A 20825-nucleotide genomic window follows, 5' to 3' on the forward strand; every position below is an offset into this window, starting at 1 on the left:
CTGGCCGGTCTTCTTTGCCACCCAGTCACACAGTTGTGGTGTTGAGATGCACTCGGGCAAGACGTACGGCACTTCGTCGTCGACTTGGCATGACGAGAAGTAAAACTTGCCTTGTGAGTTCCGCGTGGCATGCAGAGTAATCCACATAGTGTCCGTCTTTGGAATCCTGTCGGCTGCGCCAATGTAATGATCCGAGGCTGTTCACTTGGGAACCATGCTTTTATTCTGTTCCTCAACCTTCTCTTCTTCCCCTGCCCCTAGTCCTGCCTTCGTCGTCTTCGGCTCTCCACACACGACAACCGACCAAGAGGGACGCCAGATGGGCAGTTTGACGTCCAAGATTAAACCTCCCACCAGCACAACTACCATGACATCAGTGAAAAGCTAAAGCCTATGGGCCTCATGCACTGCAGTTTCAAGTAAACATGTGGCGCCTCCTGGTAGCAGCGGCGGAATTTTTTCTAAAGAACAAAGCAAGCATATAGAGCAGTTCGCAGCGGGGTCAATTTAAACAACAACCGCAATGTTAGTATATACAACAATTACCGCGTTTTATTACGTTCAAAGCTGTTATATTCATAGAAATATTCCGCTGACGAGTTGTGCGGGAATACAATCTGAAATATTTTAGAAAGCGCCCCTTCTCCAAAAAAAGCAGACGGCAGTACACGGATCAGCTGCCTGCGACGTCGACGTGCACAAAGCAGTATCCGATAAGAAATAATATTAAAAACAGATCCATAGGTGCATTTGCGTATCTGCACGCCGCTTCGACCACTGCGAAAAAATGCCGCGCATCCAACAAAACGGAACGAGTGCTTATTTTTGTAGTTCCTCAAATACCCTCTGGTGTCAGTATAACCGTGCACGCATAAGAAAATACCTGGAGCATCCCACCAATACGCGTGCTTCTATTGCACGCAGTCATCCCAGCAAGATATAAAGAAAGCTTTAGAATGAAAGCATGAGAAACGTAACTGTTTACGCTAGATCTAAACCGATGGACACAAACCAGCCGCAATTCTGGGACTCGCATGTACAGTCGGGGACTTAATTTTGCAGACCACGCGAGCGCGTGGCAAAAGCCGCCGATGCGCGCTCTGGAGGCCCAGCGCCCGTTGTCGAGACCGGCGCGGCGCGCATGCGCGTCCTGTTTTACTCGCATGCACGCCGATTTTCTCGCTTCCTGCAGCGCTGCAGCAATGGTCACTCAAGCACTGCATAGCGACGCCTTTGTAGCATTCCTTTCTTCCCAATGACGATTGCGAGGGCTTTGGCGCAAGTGCTCCTCCTCGCGTCCTGATAAACACTGGCGCGGAATGTTTTCTTTGTTGTGTGCTTTATCGCGTATAGACGATGAGACTGGCGCCTTGCGAACGGCGTCCCCAAATGAAGCGCGTACGAAGCACAGTCTCACGGTACCGCTCTGTATACCGACGACTAAATGCCAGCTGTATGAATAGCGAACCTTTATTCACCTTGTTTATTTTGCAATTTGTCGACTGAACATATATTTCAGCTCGCTCTCCGCTGCCCATTAAGTAGGCGATTTGCAAGTTTGATAAAAGAAATTATTTCGGTGTTTTTGCTGCCTACATCCTTACTTAAAAATGATAGAAATGCGTACCCATTTAATTTGTCTGTTCGCTCTACCCGTCGCATTCGTAAAAATGGCACCTCGGGTTCTCACTGAATGCCGTAAAATTATTCGCTACTTTTGAGAAGAGGTTTTTCAAAGGGACATTTGTCGGCCTACTAATAGGCCAAGAGGTGCTGTTAGGCGAGGAATTAATGCCTACGGGGATGGATTGATCCAAGGCCGGAGCAATTTTTCAGTAAAGGAAAGTTTGACATCCACCTAAATGCAGCCATACCGCTACAAATGAAAGCTATACAGCTTTCTCGGAAACTTCGCAGTTGAAGAAAAATTCGTCCTGGTTCAGGAAATCCCACCTTGGGGATTTCCCCTAAATCTGGTCGATTAGCAATTTTTCAAGGTCGGCTTAAGTTGATTAATTATGAGGTTTTAAAGCGCAGATGCTACACAGACGATTAGGCGCGCCGTAGTTGAAAGCTCAGGATTAAATTTGATTATCTGGGGACGTGTAACATGCGCCGAAATCCCTAATACACTGAGCCTTTTCGCTTTTTGGCGCCATCAGAAAAGGGCCACCTTGCAGATGCCCAGCTGAGCGGAAGGACAAAATCAACAACGAAACAGGAGCTGATTGTTTTTCAGTGGTTGAACACCCGTTCATTAGTAATAAAAGCGTAGCGATTAATATCACGGCGAAAAGTAGTGAATAATGTTATGGCGTTCCTCGATGGAAACCCGAGGTGTCGGTTTGAATAATGCCGACGCGCAGAACGAACAGACAATTTATATGGGTACGCATTTCTATCATTTTTAAGTAATGAAGTAGGCAGCAAAAACACCGAAATAATTTCTTTTATCAAACTTGCAAATCGCCTACTTTATGGGCAGCGGAGAGCGAGCTGAAATATATGTTCAGTGGACAAATTACAAAATAAACAAGGTGAATAAAGGTTCGCTATTCATAAAGCTGGCATTTCGTCGTCGGTAGAGCGGTACCGTGAGAATGCTTCGTACGCGCTTCATTCGGGGACGCCGTTCGCAAGCCGCCAGTCTCATCGTCTATACACGATAAAGCACAAAACAAAGAAAACATTCCGCGCAAGTGTTTATCAGGACGCGAGGAGGAGCACTTGCGCCAAAGCCCTCGCAAAGGCCCCAAAATGTGCCATCGGGAAGAAAGAAATGCTACAATGGCGTCGCTATGCGGTGCTTGAGTGACCATTGCTGCAGCGCTACAGGAAGCGAGAAAATCGGCGTGCCTGCGAATAAAAGAGGACGCGCATGCGCGCTGCGCCGGTCTTGACCGACAACAGGTGCTGGGCCTCCAGAGCGCGCATCGGTGGCTTTTGTCACGCGCTCGCGTGGTCTGCAAAATTAAGTCCCCGACTGTACAGTTTTATTGAAATGACTCTGTGACTCTGATTTGTGAGCCTAATTGTGAGCCTAATTGTGAGCAGTTGAGGTTAAGATCGCGTCGGAGGTTTAGGGTGCAGCGCCGCACCGGGCAACTAGACGGATCTTGTGGCGAGACAGAGTCTCGGCCGTCGTTTCTCGAGCGGTTTGTGTACGCTCCGAGAATAGGAGAGTTAGACGAAGTTGAGGAGCTCGAGTGATTTGTGCGCACTCGGAGCTAGCGTCTAGCTGCAGTTTGAAGTTTTTTCTTTTCATTACTCATGTACCCAGTTATCCTACTGTAAATAGCTGTACATAAACCTCCGTTTATGTACAGCTTCAACTTGAACGCCTCGTGTTCGTCAATTCGAGCGCCATCTCCAAGAACTTCAACACCAACACCCAGCCAGCCTCCTGCCAAATCAACCGGAGCCCGGGCGATTGGGTTCCTGATCGACAGCAGACTTCGGGGAAACAATCTTTACTGGCGCAGCCTACAGGATTTGGTAGAAGAAATCACCAGGCCGCAACCAGGGGCAGCAAGCAGACGCAAGCCCGCCTTCATCGGCGGCGGCCGAGCTCCTAGCGGAGTGGAGCGGCAGAGCCAAGCAGCGCGCGGGGCCAACGACGCGGCGGCCGACCACCGAAGGCGCGGGTGAGCGGGATTTCTTGCGCTTCGTTGTGGCGGCGTAGGCTGAGTCTGGGGCTGCGTGGTAGTCACGCGGAGCATGCTGCCAAACATGGCGGAAGGAGACGGAAATGGCCAGACGCATGAGGCACCACCTCAAGGAGGAACAGCGGCAGGAGGGGTGGTCCAAGCGGAGTCCGAAACAATGATTATTAGGCGAATGGAATTGGAGTTTCAAGAGCGGAAGAGAAAAGCAGCACGCGAATTCGAAGAACGGGAGAGAAAAGCAGTGCGCGAGGCGGAGGAGCGAGAGAGAATAGAGGCGCGAGAATTTAAGGAGTGCATGCAAAAGCTGAAGCTGGAATCCGAAGAGCGGTTGCGAAGGTATGAGTTGGAGCTGGAGCGGAGAAGGCAGACGCCCTTGCGCTCGGACACCCGCGAGCAGAAACAATGGGGCACCGACCCAACAAGTCGTGTGGCGACCGCGAAGTTGAATGGTTCCGGCCAGTGTTGGGAATTTGAACATTGCGATGAGAAAGTAAGCAGCCGTGACGCCCTACATGAGGCTATCATTTCCGCCGGTGTCGAACGCGTGGAGACGGACATTGGGATGAGGAGCGACGAAGTAAGCGCGTCCGGGGATACCGTAGAGCGGTGTAATGAAGTGATGCTCGAACATGACGAGCAGCCTCGCAGGCAAAGTTTGGGAATGGAGTCGCAGTGCAGAGGGCAGAACCCGTCGAGCAGGCCCAGTTATGCACTGGCAGCAGAGTTGAATGAAGCCAGCTCGTTTGTCAGCTCGAGCCGCGCGAGAACGAGATAAGCGGCCGTGGCTGCGCACAGCTGGCGAGCGGCTCAGCCGGGAACAGCTGCATGGAAGGCGAAGCGAGCACGCGGAGCATCCCAGCGAGCGCGTCCGGTGTGGGAGCAGAGTCAAGGGGTAGCCCCGTTGTCGCGGGTGTAGAGCCGCCAGCTGCTTTTGCACCGGACACTGCGCTAATGCGTGCCGAACTTGCTGGCACAGGCGGTACCCAGATTCTAATCGGTGGACCGGAGGAGACTGGAGTCGCGCAGGAAAGTCTCGGGGCCCGCCGCGCTCCCAATTACGCTCGAAAGTTGCACGAGAAAGCGAACTCCGGGTCGGGCGTTCAGGAGATCGCCCAGAAGCGAAAGGAGATAGCGGGCGAGAAATCGTGTGACGAGACGGAGCGAAAAAGAGACGGAGTTGACGATCAGGCTGAGAAAAAGCGGGAGTTAAAGGCGGATAAGGGAGCTGAGAAGGTAGTCTGGGTTGAACATGTAGAAAATGGAAGAGGAAGTGAGAGAGAACGCGAGAAGACGGAGGATGAGGAGCTCAGAACGTTTGAAGAGGGTAGGAACGATACGGAGATGTCGCGTGGGTTTGGTAGTCTTGATGGTGAGAGTGTAACCGAGGAGGCCGATGGAGAACACGAAAACGCAGGCGTGGAGACTGCGAAACCAAGTATGAGAGCTCCCTAGGAGGTTGCGAAGGAGAGGGAAAAACCGTGTGAGGAGGCAGCTACAGTTGAAAGCGAGGAACGAGACGCAATCGGCGATCTCGCGAAACCGGTGGCTGAGATAGAGCTTCGTAGCTTTAGTGTTGGTTGCGGCCATTACCGAGATTTAGTCGGGAGCCGCGCTGGATGGGTCGACGCACTAAGTTCTGCGACCTGGCAGTGTGTCACAGGCCCTAGTTCTGAGTTTTGCCAGGATGAGTGCGTGCTGGGACAGCCGAAAAACTGTCTTTGTCAGGCCGCTGCTCAGAATGCACCTAGCGTGCACGAGCGGTTTTTGGTAGTGACAGGTGCTTGTGAGGTTGTTGTTGTGGGGCAGTCTGTGCGTAAGGGAAAGAATGATCCCGAGAAGGTCGTCGCATTCGCGGGCCGCCATTAGGCTCCAACATCAACCCTGCACTCACGCGGCCAGCGCGCAGCATTGCCTTACGTTGGGGCATTGGAGAGGCCTATGGGACACTTGGCCTATGGGACAGGAAGCGAAGTCACATTTCGCGATACCACTCCGTCTTCCCCGAAGTTGTGTTCGCCTCATGGGGCTAAATTAGCGAGACTGGCGTTGACATTGCAATGCTACGCGGTCTGGATCATCTGCAGAGGGGGCGGGAAGTACGCGAATGCACTCCCCTGCTTTCAGATTGTTGCTTGGGGGGGCTAGTATTGAATTGCCTCCGAGCCTTAACACCGCCACGACGGACGTGAACGTTCCCGTTCACCCGTCCTTTTTCGTTGGTGGTGTGTGTGTGTGTGTGTGTGTGTGTGTGTGTGTGTGTGTGTGTGTGTGTGTGTGTGTGTGTGTGTGTGTGTGTGTGTGTGTGTGTGTGTGTGTGTGTGTGTGTGTGTGTGTGTGTGTGTGTGTGTGTGTGTGTGTGTGTGTGTGTGTGTGTGTGTGTGTGTGTGTGTGTGTGTGTGTGTGTGTGTGTGTGTGTGTGTGTGTGTGTGTGTGTGTGTGTGTGTGTGTGTGTGTGTGTGTGTGTGTGTGTGTGTGTGTGTGTGTGTGTGTGTGTGTGTGTGTGTGTGTGTGTGTGTGTGTGTGTGTGTGTGTGTGTGTGTGTGTGTGTGTGTGTGTGTGTGTGTGTGTGTGTGTGTGTGTGTGTGTGTGTGTGTGTGTGTGTGTGTGTGTGTGTGTGTGTGTGTGTGTGTGTGTGTGTGTGTGTGTGTGTGTGTGTGTGTGTGTGTGTGTGTGTGTGTGTGTGTGTGTGTGTGTGTGTGTGTGTGTGTGTGTGTGTGTGTGTGTGTGTGTGTGTGTGTGTGTGTGTGTGTGTGTGTGTGTGTGTGTGTGTGTGTGTGTGTGTGTGTGTGTGTGTGTGTGTGTGTGTGTGTGTGTGTGTGTGTGTGTGTGTGTGTGTGTGTGTGTGTGTGTGTGTGTGTGTGTGTGTGTGTGTGTGTGTGTGTGTGTGTGTGTGTGTGTGTGTGTGTGTGTGTGTGTGTGTGTGTGTGTGTGTGTGTGTGTGTGTGTGTGTGTGTGTGTGTGTGTGTGTGTGTGTGTGTGTGTGTGTGTGTGTGTGTGTGTGTGTGTGTGTGTGTGTGTGTGTGTGTGTGTGTGTGTGTGTGTGTGTGTGTGTGTGTGTGTGTGTGTGTGTGTGTGTGTGTGTGTGTGTGTGTGTGTGTGTGTGTGTGTGTGTGTGTGTGTGTGTGTGTGTGTGTGTGTGTGTGTGTGTGTGTGTGTGTGTGTGTGTGTGTGTGTGTGTGTGTGTGTGTGTGTGTGTGTGTGTGTGTGTGTGTGTGTGTGTGTGTGTGTGTGTGTGTGTGTGTGTGTGTGTGTGTGTGTGTGTGTGTGTGTGTGTGTGTGTGTGTGTGTGTGTGTGTGTGTGTGTGTGTGTGTGTGTGTGTGTGTGTGTGTGTGTGTGTGTGTGTGTGTGTGTGTGTGTGTGTGTGTGTGTGTGTGTGTGTGTGTGTGTGTGTGTGTGTGTGTGTGTGTGTGTGTGTGTGTGTGTGTGTGTGTGTGTGTGTGTGTGTGTGTGTGTGTGCGCGCGTGCGCGCGCGCGTGCGTGCGTGCGTGCGCCGCGGCTGTGCGCGACGAGAGGCCTTGAGTGCTCGATCCGTGCACCGAATTGATCGATCCGCGCACCGAACTGAACTTTCTGTGCACCGCAAGAGAGCGAAAGCACAGCCGAACATTCTTGAAGGGACGTTATCAGGCTACGCCGTCAAGGAGGACATTTGCGCGCGTGCCCATAGAGGCAATGCAAAATTTCTTAACGTTTTATTTTTGTTGACTGCAAAATTGCCCGTGTTGTTTGCCAGTCCGTATTCCTTTTGTTCTTGTTGTCGAGTGCCGGGATGTTTGTGCGCGTTTGCAGTTATAGCGCGCATCAGTGTTTTAGGTTGAGTTGTCTCGTTGTTCGTGGCGTTTACGCGCCCCGGAGACACGACCCAATTTCTCTTTACTCGCACTTAGCATTTTTTTGTGTGTTTCCGGTTTGCTAGAGTATTCCGTCCCTGTTGAACGGCTAGTGAATAGGTTGTGTTTGTAGTTTAGGCGAGAGAGAGTGCGGATCAGCTGCAGAAATAGAAGGGGGCTCATTTGCGGTTATACCTAGCTCCTTCCACGTGTTTTTTTGTTTGTTTGTTTATGCCGCTGCTGTTGCGGAAGCAGAGATGAAACGAGTGGCCCTTTTAAATTCTTTTCGGATTGACTGAACCAAGAGGTCCAGTAACCCTCTTAAAGGGGGGAGTTGTAAGGTCCACTTATGAGATTAGCGGCCAGGCGCCCGGGCTGCGCGTGAGAACCCGCCGCTCTGTCTGGTGACGTAGCACTGCCGACACTGCGCTGCAGTCGACGCCAATTGGTCATGGCGTGCGCGGAAGACGGATTGTCTGGCCCACCGCATGCCACAAGGATGATCCCCCATTGAGAAGGCAGACTGCGGCGCCGGATTCCAGGAACGTCTATTTGACGCGCGGAGGTGGTGGGATTACCGGCGTCAGGACAAGCGCCGTACGAGTCTCTATTGTTAACACGTCCCGGTCAGCATGACGCACAGTCGCGTCTTTCGCGCTCATCCGTCGGGATCGTACGCGTTTTCTGGCCCGCGGGCGGTCAGTTGACCCAGAGATAATGGCGCCTCATTGAATATTCCGTGACGTGCTGAGTGACAGCTGTCTAGGTGAATTCGGGCACTCCCATACGCGTGTACGAACGCTACAGGGGCGTTCCCGAGAGAGGGTTGTCTCGAGGTTTTAAAAGGCCGAAGTTGGCCGTTGGAAATCGTTCTTGTCTGAGCGCTGAGCTGGCAGTTCCCGCCGGGACTAGGAGTCTCGACCGTTAACACTAGGTTTGGATTTGTGAGCCCCCTAGTTGAGGTTAAGATCGCGTCGGAGGTTTAGGGTGCAGCGCCGCACCGGGCAACTAGACGGATCTTGCGGCGAGACAGAGTCTCGGCCGTCGTTTCTCGAGCGGTTTGTGTACGCTCCGAGAATAGGAGAGTTAGACGAAGTTGAGGAGCTCGAGTGATTTGTGCGCACTCGGAGCTAGCGTCTAGCTGCAGTTTGAAGTTTTTTCTTTTCATTACTCATGTACCCAGTTATCCTACTGTAAATAGCTGTACATAAACCTCCGTTTCACTTAATCAACTTCAACACCTCGAGTTCGTCAATTCGACCGCCATCTCCAAGAACTTCAATACCATCACCCAGCCAGCCTCCTGCCAAATCAACCGGAGCCCGGGCGATTGGGTTCCTGATCGACACCGGACTTCGGGGAAACGATCTTTACTGTAAGAGAAACGAAACGAGTTCAAGTGGAGCTTTTGCGGAAAATATTTTTGCACGCGTGAGCACACACTGGCATGTAGTTACACGAACATAGCGTACAATTCTATCAGCTTTGAAACAATCTCCATTATTTCAAATTGTCGTTTTTTTTCATTGGCACTCCGAATGCGAGAAGGATGTGCACTATTATAGCTCCTGTTGTTCGCTCTACCATATCTCTGCCCTGGTATATGTCGAACGATAAAGAACAAGGTAAATAAACTTTTAGAGGATTTCATAAAGGCTTCCTCACTCGAATCTACGTCAAAAGTATTTTCACATTAAGTACACGTTTATAAACCTATGGAACCACTCAAAAAACCATCGCGATATTTTTCTGAGCCCTTCCAACGAACTCATCGTAGTTTCAGCAGTTCGAGGTAGACTTTGGCCGAGCAGTTGCATTTTCAAATACTTGCCTCTACAAACCTGAATCTTCCAGCTCTTGAAGCCGCATATCCTTGGTGTCGCAATATACTCACGAGCCTTTCGCGTCGATTTCACACACACAACAGACATCAAATCACTTCCTGACACGTAGAAGGTACAGTGGAGTTTACACGGGAGAAATTCGCTTCTCCAAGCCGCCCCGTGAAAGTCCGGTCACCGGCGTTCTCTCCTCTAAGCTGCCCGCCAAACGATGCCAGTTTTCACAGTTGTGCCTTGACAAGCATTCAGAGGTGCTTGTCAGGGCACATGAACAAGCCAAATCGCTGCCGGCGCCGCTGGATCATTGAGCCGTAATTTACGCTCTTGCGGGGCAGAGGGGCCCCACAGAACGATCGCTTCGTTGGTGGAGCGATCGTGGCTTCTTGCTCACAGACATTATCGCTTCCACGAGGCGATGCACAGACACATGCACGCTCCTGCACTACTCTTTCTTTCCGTGTTTTCGTAAATGGATTCGCGGGTTTTCGCCTTTCTATTTTTATGTTTCATTCGAGCGGCGCCGCTGGTTTCAGATGAAGGCGTTGCGAGTTCTTACGGCGCCGAAACAAACCCGTGCTTGCATACAACCCATTTTGTTTTGGCGAATCGCTTTCCTGTTGCCCTTGCGAAACCTGTTCTCCTTATTAAAGTACCCTTTGGCTGTTTGTATCGCATTGCGAAAGAATAGCAGCCATTCGTTCTTTCTTGAGCTGATATCCGTGCCACGGCCGGCCAATGGGAACCTAGTTTCCATCGAGCGGCCGTGTCCGTACACTGCCGGACGAGACGCTACGGGACGTCGCCTGCTCGCGGAATTCAGATGTCTTCGTTGTCCACAAGGTGGCGCGGAACACAGCATAATGAAGCATAGAGCCCTCTGCGTATGCACCAAATCTGAGGTGGTAAGGGCAGTCTGAAAAAGGGACATGGTACCAGGATTAACTTTCGCAAATTCGGTTCTGTACATCAAACCAGAGATTCAAGCAGGCCTGAAGGTAAATCAGAGGGTGGTAGGCAGATTGGCTATAGGGGCCCACAGCAAAAATACAAATGAAGCGGTACACGGGGATATGGTCTGGTCGTTTTCGCAGGCGAGGGAGGCGCAGAGCAAAATAAAGTTTGAGGAGCGACTTCGTCACATGTAGGACGAAAAATGGGCCGCGAGGGTGTTTAAGTATCTGTACATGAGGAGCGTGGACACGCGGTGGAGACGGAGGACCAGACAGCTGACCAAGCGGTACGGAAAGTCGGTAGGGGAAAGCGGGGTTTACACAACAGTTAAAAAGCAGGTAAAGGCAGCAGAGACGACGAAGTGGGCACAGAGAATGGAAGCGAAAAAAACCCTGGAGACTTCTAGGGCAGAGAAACGAGAAATTAAGAAGGAGGAATTCTACGACAATATTAGAAGCAGTGCATTGCTCTTCGAGGCCCGGGCGGGGTGCCTGAGAACCCGGGCATAAACGGGTAGCTACAGGCAGCAGGATGAAACATGTGGAGGCTGCGGCAGTGATCGGGAAACCATAGACCATATTGTCAGGGGCTGCACAGAGATCAGACCACCGCGGGGTGAGGGGGAAACGATGCTGGCGGAGGCTTTGGGATTTGGGGCGATGGGGAACCTCAACCTCAAGGCCAGAGAGGCGACGAAGAAGCGACTGGAGTGCTGGTGGAGGAAAAGTAGGGCAGGGATGGGTACGCAGACGGAGTAATCATACGGATGACAATTTAGAACAGCGAGGGGAGGAAAAAGGGGGTGGGGCGATGAGTTTAAAACAGAGAAGATGGGGAGATGGTACCGAGGAAGCAAATCTATTAGGTTAGCTGGGAATAGCTCAACTAAGCTTAATAAAACAGGCAAGTTGGTTGCTGACAACCAACGCCCCGATTTAAACGAAGTGCCACTTATCATCATCCTCATCATGCATCAACTGAAATTGCATCAGCGTACCGTCAATTTTCCTGAGCGATCAGGAGATCCCATTCCTACAAATCTGAACTGAAGCAATAATAAAGCACAAAAAGTTAGCTGAACGATAGCGTCTCTACCAAGTGGGGCGTACTTGTTGCCGCATGCGTTGGCTTGGTTGTTCACAGCGTTTGTCGGCTTTGACTATTCAGTATCAGTTGCTAGTCCAGCGTGCATGTTGTCTCGTGTCTCCGTTTTGTTTGCATATTTTTTTCGCTGGTTTTCCCAAACTTCAAATGCACCAACTGACCCAGCAAGCTCAACTTCTTCAGTGATTGCATGTGCACTACAGTGACGCTGTTAACTTCACAGCGCACGCACTTCCCCCACATCGGCTTCCCTACTTGCTTGTGACTATATCCACTTGGTGTCTGGAAACGATAAAAGAAGATTTGCTTGCCTTGTCTCGCAGCACGCGTGGAAGTTCCATTATGCACTCACAAGAAAATAAAAGCCTCTAAATTCTTTGAAGGAACTTTGTCTTCTACCTTTTTCTTTATATTTTCCGGTGTACGTGACCGCATTTTATAATCTCGGGCGACACGGCAGAATGCGGCGAGAGAGGAGCAGCGCCGTGTGCGACACTGACCATGACCAGCTGCGTCTCCATGTGCAGCACGTTGTTGGCGACGCCTTCGTCGCTGTCCTTGAACATGTTCAGCATGCTGGCCACGAGCTGACGGTACTTCTCCAGCACGTTCACCTCCAGGATCATCGCCTTGGAGAGCAGCGTCTCGGGCTCGTCAATCTGGAAAAAGTCCACGTCATGGCAACGAATTTTCGCCTGGTTTGCACGTGAACACGGTTCTTATAAATTGCCGTAAATTAGGACGCCAAACTCAAGCTTCAAATTTGGCACCCCAGTGTCAAGGCTTCCAAGAAGCAAAAAGTTGGCTCCAGTCCACGCTTTGAAGGTGGTTGGAAACAAAAATTTAAACGACACCCACAAAAATTGTGAATGCGACCTCGTTTGAATTCTATCACGTGGTTCTACAAAGAGTGAAACCAAAGATTCTACCAGCCGTTACATGGGCTTCCTCAGGGCGGGGGTGGGGGGGGGGAGACAGAACTGAAAAAATTCCCCCGCATTTCCCCGAGGGGGAGAATGTGAAAGTGCGAATGCACGGTTGTCGGCCCGCTTGCGGCGCTTGCGCTCGGCCCCCGCAGCCCACCGCCTCGCCGCCTTCTCTTCCATCTCTTCCATCGGGTTTGTAGTATCACGTGTACACCACGCAGTTATCAAGCCGCTATAACGCCGCTGAGTCGCCAACGCACACCGCTGACGACGTAGTTTGAATGCGTTAAAGATATAAGGCGCGTCACTATCACTGATATCAGCGTCGCGTCCGTGGCTTGGTCTGTAGAGCGTCGCGCTGCGGCCGCAAAGTCCTCGGATCGAAACCTGGCGCCGGATGCCGTTTCTTTTTTAAATATAGAGGAGCACTGCGGACGCCGACGCCGCCGACGCCGCCGCCGCCGCCGCCGGCGGTGGATGGTTTGGGGTCGCTTATAAAGTGCATTCGCACTTAAAAAACACGAAGAGCATCTTTCGAAGGGTGAAACAGCGGAACGTAGCCATCCTGATGTGCTAGCTCGGGGCTACACCACCGCGCGGCATGCCAGCTCAGTGATTCCCATTTAAACCAACTTCAACTAGTTAGTTTAGTCAGCTTGAGATTTACGACAAAGCTGAGGAAACTTTTACAATCGCTATTTATCAGAATCACTTGCTCCTTTCGTCTTCTGTAATGCCTCTTAAAACACAACCGAATCGGTATTCACCAAGTTACAAAGAAAATCCCATTCGTGGCAAGCAGTGCGCAAACTGTAGCGCTTCACTAGCGGCCATATGTCGGCATTTGGTCTACATTTTGTTTTTGTCCTGGTAAACCAATCCTTAACGTACCTTTGCCGTACGACCACTTAATTCCGTCGGGTGCGGGTTACCCTCGAGGTGCTGTCGAACAAGTGAATCAAGCCGTGCGAAGTAAGCACGCAATGGACGCGAAGCTACGCCAGAACAGCAGTCGCTAAAGGAGACGACCAATTAAGCCATCCCGCCACCGCGGCCGCCGCTGTGAGCAAGCACCTGCGCGCGGGGAACGCTGGGTACCCATTCACCGCCCCATCTGCAGTGTGTTACGTGAGTGAAAAGCGCCCACCCCCTTCAGCCGCGTTGGGAGTTTCTTGTCACGCACGCTACGACGGCAGCGTTGGCCGATAGAGGCAGAAAGCTTTGCTTTAACACAAGACGAATTCATTCACAACAACAAATTGCTGGATGCTTGATTGAAATGGAATACTGCTTCTACTGCACACAAAAAAAATTCACTCCGTGTACTGCCGTCTCCCGCGCAACTAAAGCTTCTAGCGGCATTTTAAGTAATCAAAGGGAAACTGTTACGAGATGTCCCACTAGATAGGTTCCACATTCCCCTTGGAACGCACGTGGAGTAGGACAACGTTTTCCTATAAACATTTACCTCGAGACACACGCTTCTCCGCCGTACAGCAGCACGGGAATCGAGGTACCCCGGCCTGGAGCAGTAGAACGCGGTGAGTGTAATATGACTTCAGCAAACCTCTAGCGCGTTTGCCTTGGGAGGAGCGCGACGCAAGAGGAACAGCACGAGAGGTCAGCGGGAAAGTGAAGGGAGGCAGGTACTTCGCAAATCCTTAGGAAAGAATATGGTTTTTCGTCGACATGTGCAACAAAAGGAGCAGATACGCGGCCTATGTTTTGTTACGCAAAATTCCCTCGATTTCTCCGTTTTCAACACTTTCGATGGGGGTAGTTGTCGAACAAGGACGTCTACCCTAGACTCCGCAGGCCTGCAACTAACTGAACGGGCCATCAAGAATTATGCCGTGTATACTTTCTAGACACGACATATCTGGTGTCCCAGCCGTGTAAACACAGGAATACCACATTAGAGTTCCGTATTGTCCTACATTAGAGTCCCTCAGAAAGATACACCACTTACAATTTCTGTATAGCACAATCAATGGTCGCTCAGGCCTCGCCTTTAAGGCTAATACATCAGGAAAAACACGGAATAAGCATGGGAATTTTATAGTACTGCCCCTTACAAAAACAAATTCTCTGCGATATTCTTTCTTTCCTCGAACGATTTCCGATTGGAATGCGCTCCCGCATGACGTAACCAGCATTGCAGCGCCTGAGGCATTCTTATCAGATGCATTGGCTTCTGTTATTCTTATCATGCTTTACCACGTCGCGTTGTGAAGAGAACCTGGATAGTGTCTTGATAGCGCACTTATGGCGCTCCTGTGGCCCAAGCACATACATGTCCCACGCAAGACTGGTATGTGGTCATTTTAGTTTGATCATGCTCTTGTACCGTCAACTGTTCTGTTATAGCGCTGCAAGTATGCACCACTCCCGCATTGACCACCAAGGGATGGATGGCAGTAAGTATCAAATAAAGGAAAATTAGCAGTGGCTTAGCTCGCCTATCCCAGGATATACGTAGCCTGCGGTAAGGTTTGGCTGGTTATTCTTAGCTTTCCTGGTTGTCTAGGATAGCTGGATTATCATGCTTACTGCTGCTTCAATGACACACACACGGTATGCGCATCATGTTACACGTGTATGTTTATCAAGCGGCTCCGTCCCGGCGTCACCAATCGCCCCAGAGCTCAGCTACTTCCACAGGCGCACGCCAATGTTGCTGCGACGCACGAGCAATTGGTTCACACCCGGCCACCCCTCGCATCAAGTGGACCGGGCCGCCACGTGCGGAACGGAGGTCGGCGGAGACGCTGGGCACGTGTGGTGAGCAACGTTCTGTGGGTCGTGTGACGTGACTGCTCCTCGCGCATGCGCAGCACGGCCCTCCAGGAGCCAAGCGAAACTGCTCAACCTCGGTCAGTGTAGCTCACGCTACAAAACAAGCCTTTCACACGAATCCGCCGTGACCGCTTAAAGGGACACTGAAGTGATTTGTAAACATTGCGGGATTACTAGCGCAAATTGTAGTTCGGAGTCCGTAGGCATTGTTTCGACCACTCTGGCCGCGTTTACGCGAATTTATTTAGTAGAAAAATCAATTCGAAAATGCTGTCCTCCTCTCTTTACGCTCGCCCATTTTCTGTGGCGTTTTCGTGTGACGTCAGCAGGAGATGAGCTGGAAAATGGCTGCGCTACTGCACGGTTCGCCGACCAGCCGACCTACCGATCGAGTCAGTTCGCCCAGCGTTTCGTCCGCCGGCTGCCGACGGGTCGTCGCTATTCGCTCGCTCAATTGAAACTAAGCCACAACACCTTTGTGAATGAAAGAATGTGCCTTTCCTTACTTTGTTAGCTTGTACAGTGTGTCAAACTCAGAGTCCGGGTCGCTCCACACAAGCGCTGCACAAGTGCACATGCGACGCTTCGCTGACTTTACGCTAGTAGGAAAATCTAAGGCCAACTGAAGGCGGGAGAAGAGTCAGCGAAGTCAATATAGGTACTAAGAAAATAAAATCACCTGAAACTTTTACCGTACAGCGCAAAACTAGGGAGCAGGAAGCACTTTTTGCGCTGGGTAAACAAGCACAGCGGTCAGCAGCACGACCGCACATCTGCGAACGCTTTTCCGTCAAAGAAATGCAATTGATAGACGTGAGATATTGTGGAAGTTTGGGGGACACTTACTGCAGGAGTGATATACAACAAATAGTCACATAAAGTACTTAAAATGCTTAAAATAAATAAAAATGTAAACTGGTCATACATTATAAACCTTATATATCCAAGCCGGCCAGCGCCGGCTCGTGGTCTAGCGGTCTGAGGCGCTGGAATTTGTTTTGAAAGTCGCAAGTTCGAATCCCCGAGGGTACATGTATTTTTTTTTGTAAGTTGATTTTTTCGTATGCGGCCGATGTTTTCTGAACTGAGTTCACCATTTTTGGGCCGTAACGTTCACTGCTCCACGAGCGAGATCGCAGAACGCGCGCATACTGACAATGACGCACTAGCGAGTTCTCGTTGGCGTGCTGTTGCCACAAGCACCGACTGCTTGCGGGCAGTGGGCCCAGGCCTGAATCAGCACACCCTTGGCCTGGTGCGAACTAGCTTTTTACGCAATAAGGCTTTTTACGAACAGACATGAGTGAGGCAAGCTCCGAATATGCGGGAAAAGCGCATGGCATTTGAGAGCCTGCGGTGACGCGGAGGGCGTTCATCCACTGCGTAGGCCTCGTCTAGTGATTTCTACGATTCCAAGCCGCCCTGGGAGGTTTATCTTAGACATCTGACAGCCGACAACATGGCAGAAAAGCGGTACGGCGATAATTGAGAAATCGAGAATGCCCATCCAACAACGCCATCAGATGTCAAGCATGTTGTTTTACAGAACCGAAACCGAAACCGAAACTTTTGATTGCTAACCTTGGGCATCGTCCAATCACGGTGCCCCCCTCCTGACGTCACAGCCTTTAGTTGGTGCGGCCGCCGCAAACCGCGCATAGTAGTTTTTCTTCTTTCGCGCTTTGTGAAATAATTACCGATTTGTCAACCGGATAAACGATGAATAGTGTGTTAATTTGAGCCAGTCTACACAGTGCAAGCAAAAACGGGAGCTTGACAAATTCACTTCAGTGTCCCTTTAATAGATAAGGCGTCGTGCTGCTCATCGCAAGGGCTGCTGTTGAGACGCCGGCTGCGTTGGCTGTACTCTGGAAGAAGGCGTTGCACGACCCTGAGGCATTGAGCCAAGTCTTGCTGTCCAGCCGTAGCGTGCCGGCCGCGGCGGCCCCCTGCACCGCAATGCCTCATCCATACGCTGGAATAATAAAGTTCTCTCCCTCTACTTTTGTGAAGGACGCGAAAAGCAAACATACCAGCCTGAATTCAGGGATCTGGACGCACTCTAACGATGCCCAGGTGGCAGAAACTTACCCGGAATCCTCTACGACGGCGCACCGTATAGCCCAGGTGTAGCTCCGGCACTTTATAAAGCACGCAATTTTTCTAACCGTGCGGTCGAAAACTTGTAGCGTTTTTGTTATACCTAAGTCTCCATCGGGTTCGTCGCTTTCGTCCCTTTCCACGCCCGCTTTCGTGGCCCTATGGGTAAACCACTCCGAAGCGCCTGGTCGTTGATTTGATACTCGTGTTTTAGGTTCAAGTGGGCAAAAATGGGGCATGAAGTTTACTCTGATGAAAACCCTCAGAAGCACAAGTCTGCACAGACTCCTCAGAAACCCAACCAAAAGAATGAAAGAAAATATTGTGAGGGCCTTTTATTTGTTTACCTGGAGTCCTACATTGTTTCGCTCTCCACTCTAATGCATTTACATCCTTTTTTTTGAACGACGTGTTGTTTAGGTGACCACTTCGTCCTGCGCAGGCGTTGTGTTGCGGTGTGTTTATTAGTAGATTACTGGGAGTGTTCATGACCAACCGTACCACAGTTCTCAGTACTTTAACGACGTGGCACACCTGGTCTAGCTTTCTTTATAAACCGTTCGTTATTAGAGTTAGCCCTCATTCGCACAGCCGTTTTTCACCCCGTCACGTCACCGTCGCGTCACTGTCTTCCTCCGTCATGGGCGACGGTTTTTCGGGCGATTTCTCGCTGAAAACGGTGCGACGGTGACGGGAGGCTGAGTTCTACGTTTCCGTCCCGTCAACGCGACGGGACTATGCCCCGCGGTAAACCAGCTAATCAGAAAACAAATTTTTACGGCTAAATTTAGCGAAAATTGAACACAAGCACATTCTTTACTTCTCATATTAAGCACGCTCAATACCCCTGTCACACGGGCACTTTCAATCGCGATTGAAGTGAATCGCGATCGAGTTTTCGAACGCGCTCGACGTACTGCCGCTGCTACACGGCACGTTTCAATCGTGATCGAGAAGTTGCACGGGTTGCACTCGTGTTCCCCAGATGGCGCTAATAATGTACTTGCGGCTGGCGTCTGGTAATTCGCGCGGTCGTAGGTATATGTAACTATGTAAATGTTACCTCACGCATATTTGGGTCAAGTTATTTGACACAATTTGTGGCGTTAGTTGAAGTTGTCACATTCTGTGCCATTACTGAGCGGGGACGAGAGTATCGCCGCCTTCGTTCGATCGCGCTTGGAAGCCTCGATCGCGCTTGAGAAACCAGGATTGAGTTCGAGCGGGATCGAGCTCGATCGCGATTGAAACTGCCGTGTAGCAGGGGCCCGATCCGGATTGAGCTCGATCCGGATCGACTCAATCGTGATTGAAAATGCCCGTGTGACAGGGGTATAACTGATCACTAGGCAGACGACCCTGTACTCTGACGGACAGCTCCAGTACGAACACTACTCCGCTTACGTCTCCGCCGCGGTTTCTTGACGTGACGTTGCCGTGAGGGAGAAGGTGACGGCTGTGTGAATGAGGGCTTATAGGTGGTCTGAGAAATGGTCCCGTTACGGTACACGGTAGGGATTCCGATTCATGTTAAAAAAACAGCGCAAGTAACTTGCGGGGTTACTCAAATCGTTAGTGTATAAGTAAGGAAAAAGCCGAATGTGTTAGAAATTTACTGAGGTAAGATGGCAAGTTGGGCTAGTAGGTGCAGATTCAGATTCATGGTGAAAAACACCGCAAGAAACATGGCCAGCGACTTTCAATGTGCAGAAGTGCCTCTAATCTGCCAGCAGATTCAGAGCCTCCACAAAATATCAGAGCTAACGATCCGTGTAGATTGGGTACGGTCAGAATATACTGAACTTATATAGCGGACTCTTCTTCTTCCTTCTATTCCCACTCTTCTTCTCCCCCTGAATCCTCCCCTGTCCCCCTTCCTTGTGATCCGCGCTCCCGTCTTTCAGCCCGGAAATCTCTCCTACGAAGGGACACACGTGCCCCTGAATCTTTACCCGGGTGGAGGAAATTTCTCTCAGGAGTTTTCGGGCTGGGGTGGCCCTCACACCTTCAGTAACTTGGACTTGGGGGCACTCACAAGACGACGCAGGAATGTGTCCCAAGTGTCCGTTTCCGGCGGTTGAAGCTGATGCCAAGCATCTTTTGTGGACGTGCGCGGGAACCAGGACCGCTCGAGACGATGCGCTCAGAAAGGTTGGTCTCCGGTGGGATAAACTGGATGACTACAACCGCTGGGTGCAGGAATATAATTACTGCAGGTCGCGGACGGACTTTCCGCACGCTAGTGGACTGCATGCATACGGGTAGACTCGAAAACCTATCGGTTTCGTGACCATCTGTACTTTTGGAAACCCCTCTCTCTCTACTTTCTTCACTTTCTCTTGCCTTCCTACTTTTTTCTCTCTTCCCATCGTTAGCCTCCTCTCATATGCCGCGGGGCAAAAATACGAAGTAAAAAAAAAATGCCGGAACTGGTCGCGCGCAATCGCAGTAGCCCCGACGTTGTACCGCGAACCGCACCAAGACTCGTTTTCCTGTCTGAAATCTCTATTGTTAAACTGGAAATGAAATTTTGGCTACCGGCAGGCGCTCGACGACGGAATATCATATTTGCGGTTTCCTTTCTTCCAACAACTATAAAACAAAACTAGCACTGCATGAGCTGCATTCCACGCTGAATTCAACTTCATTCGCTGCCACGTGAAATTGCTTGCAAACCTTTTTTAGAATTATTGCCGCATCTTGTAGTCGCCCTTCGCCTGTCGGGAGAGCCCTACCCATGGCGTTCAATACTTTTTTGCAGCTCTATAGCACCACGGGACACGGTGCAGTTTGCGTTTTACCATTGGGCGGCTGTTGCGTCAATTGCCGCCTCCAAAGTTCTCGAGGTCTCGCTGTGGTAGCAAGTAGAACTCGCTCAAACTTTACAAACCGTACGCCTGTCCACAGTACGCCTCGATTTACACGCTGTTCAAGCAAGTTCTAGCAGACTCAGGACATTTGGCAACCAGATAGGTACAAACCCGTCACTTTGTGTACGCAGCCAGCGCCATCGACTGGTTCACTTGGAACACTTCCTACATTCTCGCGAGCAACTCCTACATAATATTGGCTGTTCGGCCTTAGTAGCCTAGGGACAGGATCGTCAGTTTTGGCGAGAGCCGTGATTTCTTGCTTTTCTTGCTGTAAAATGTACGCCTAATTCAATTCTACCCATTATTCCCGTAAATAAGTGTGCTTTGCGTAGGTCGGTTTACGAGCGGGGTCAGGACACGTTTAATTATGCTACACCCACACTACCTGTACATGAAAAAAAAATTAATACACAAATGCCCCATGCCCTCCGTCGTCGTAGCTCGTCGCTGCCGCGCACGGTTGTGGGCTGCTGCTGGCCGGCCAGCGAAGGCTACGGCCCGTCGCCTGCCGCTGTCGCCGCCGCAGGCAGGCTGCCTGTGTATATTTTTGTAGCGTAAGCTACACTGGCCGAGGTTGAGCAGTTTCCCGTGGACCTTAAAGGGCCGAGCTGCGCAAGCGGTAGGAGCATTGGATTGGAGAGGACTGGATTGGATTTAGATTGGATCGGATTGGATTGGATTGAATTGGATATCCAATCCAATTGTAGTACAGGTGGGTAGAGAATTGGGTCTGCACAT

The 20825-nt window shown here is 51.0% G+C and overlaps 1 protein-coding gene across 1 annotated transcript in view; it reads right to left on the bottom strand.

The window, feature by feature from the left end:
- LOC144143471 (neprilysin-21-like) overlaps positions 1-17856 on the bottom strand; it is a 165566-nt gene extending 147710 nt beyond the window's left edge. Inside the window, exons 1-2 of the mRNA XM_077675217.1 lie at positions 17830-17856; positions 11893-12051 (exon numbers count right to left, since the gene is read on the bottom strand). Of these exons, the coding sequence (XP_077531343.1) occupies positions 11893-12051; positions 17830-17856 (186 nt within the window). The remainder of the gene's footprint in view (positions 1-11892; positions 12052-17829) is intronic.
- Between the last annotated feature and the right edge of the window lie 2969 nt (positions 17857-20825).

The sequence above is a fragment of the Haemaphysalis longicornis genome, unplaced genomic scaffold, assembly GCF_048455015.1.
Source record: "Haemaphysalis longicornis isolate Haplotype H1 unplaced genomic scaffold, Haemaphysalis longicornis Haplotype H1 scaffold_6, whole genome shotgun sequence".
Classification (NCBI taxonomy): Eukaryota; Metazoa; Arthropoda; class Arachnida; order Ixodida; family Ixodidae; genus Haemaphysalis; species Haemaphysalis longicornis.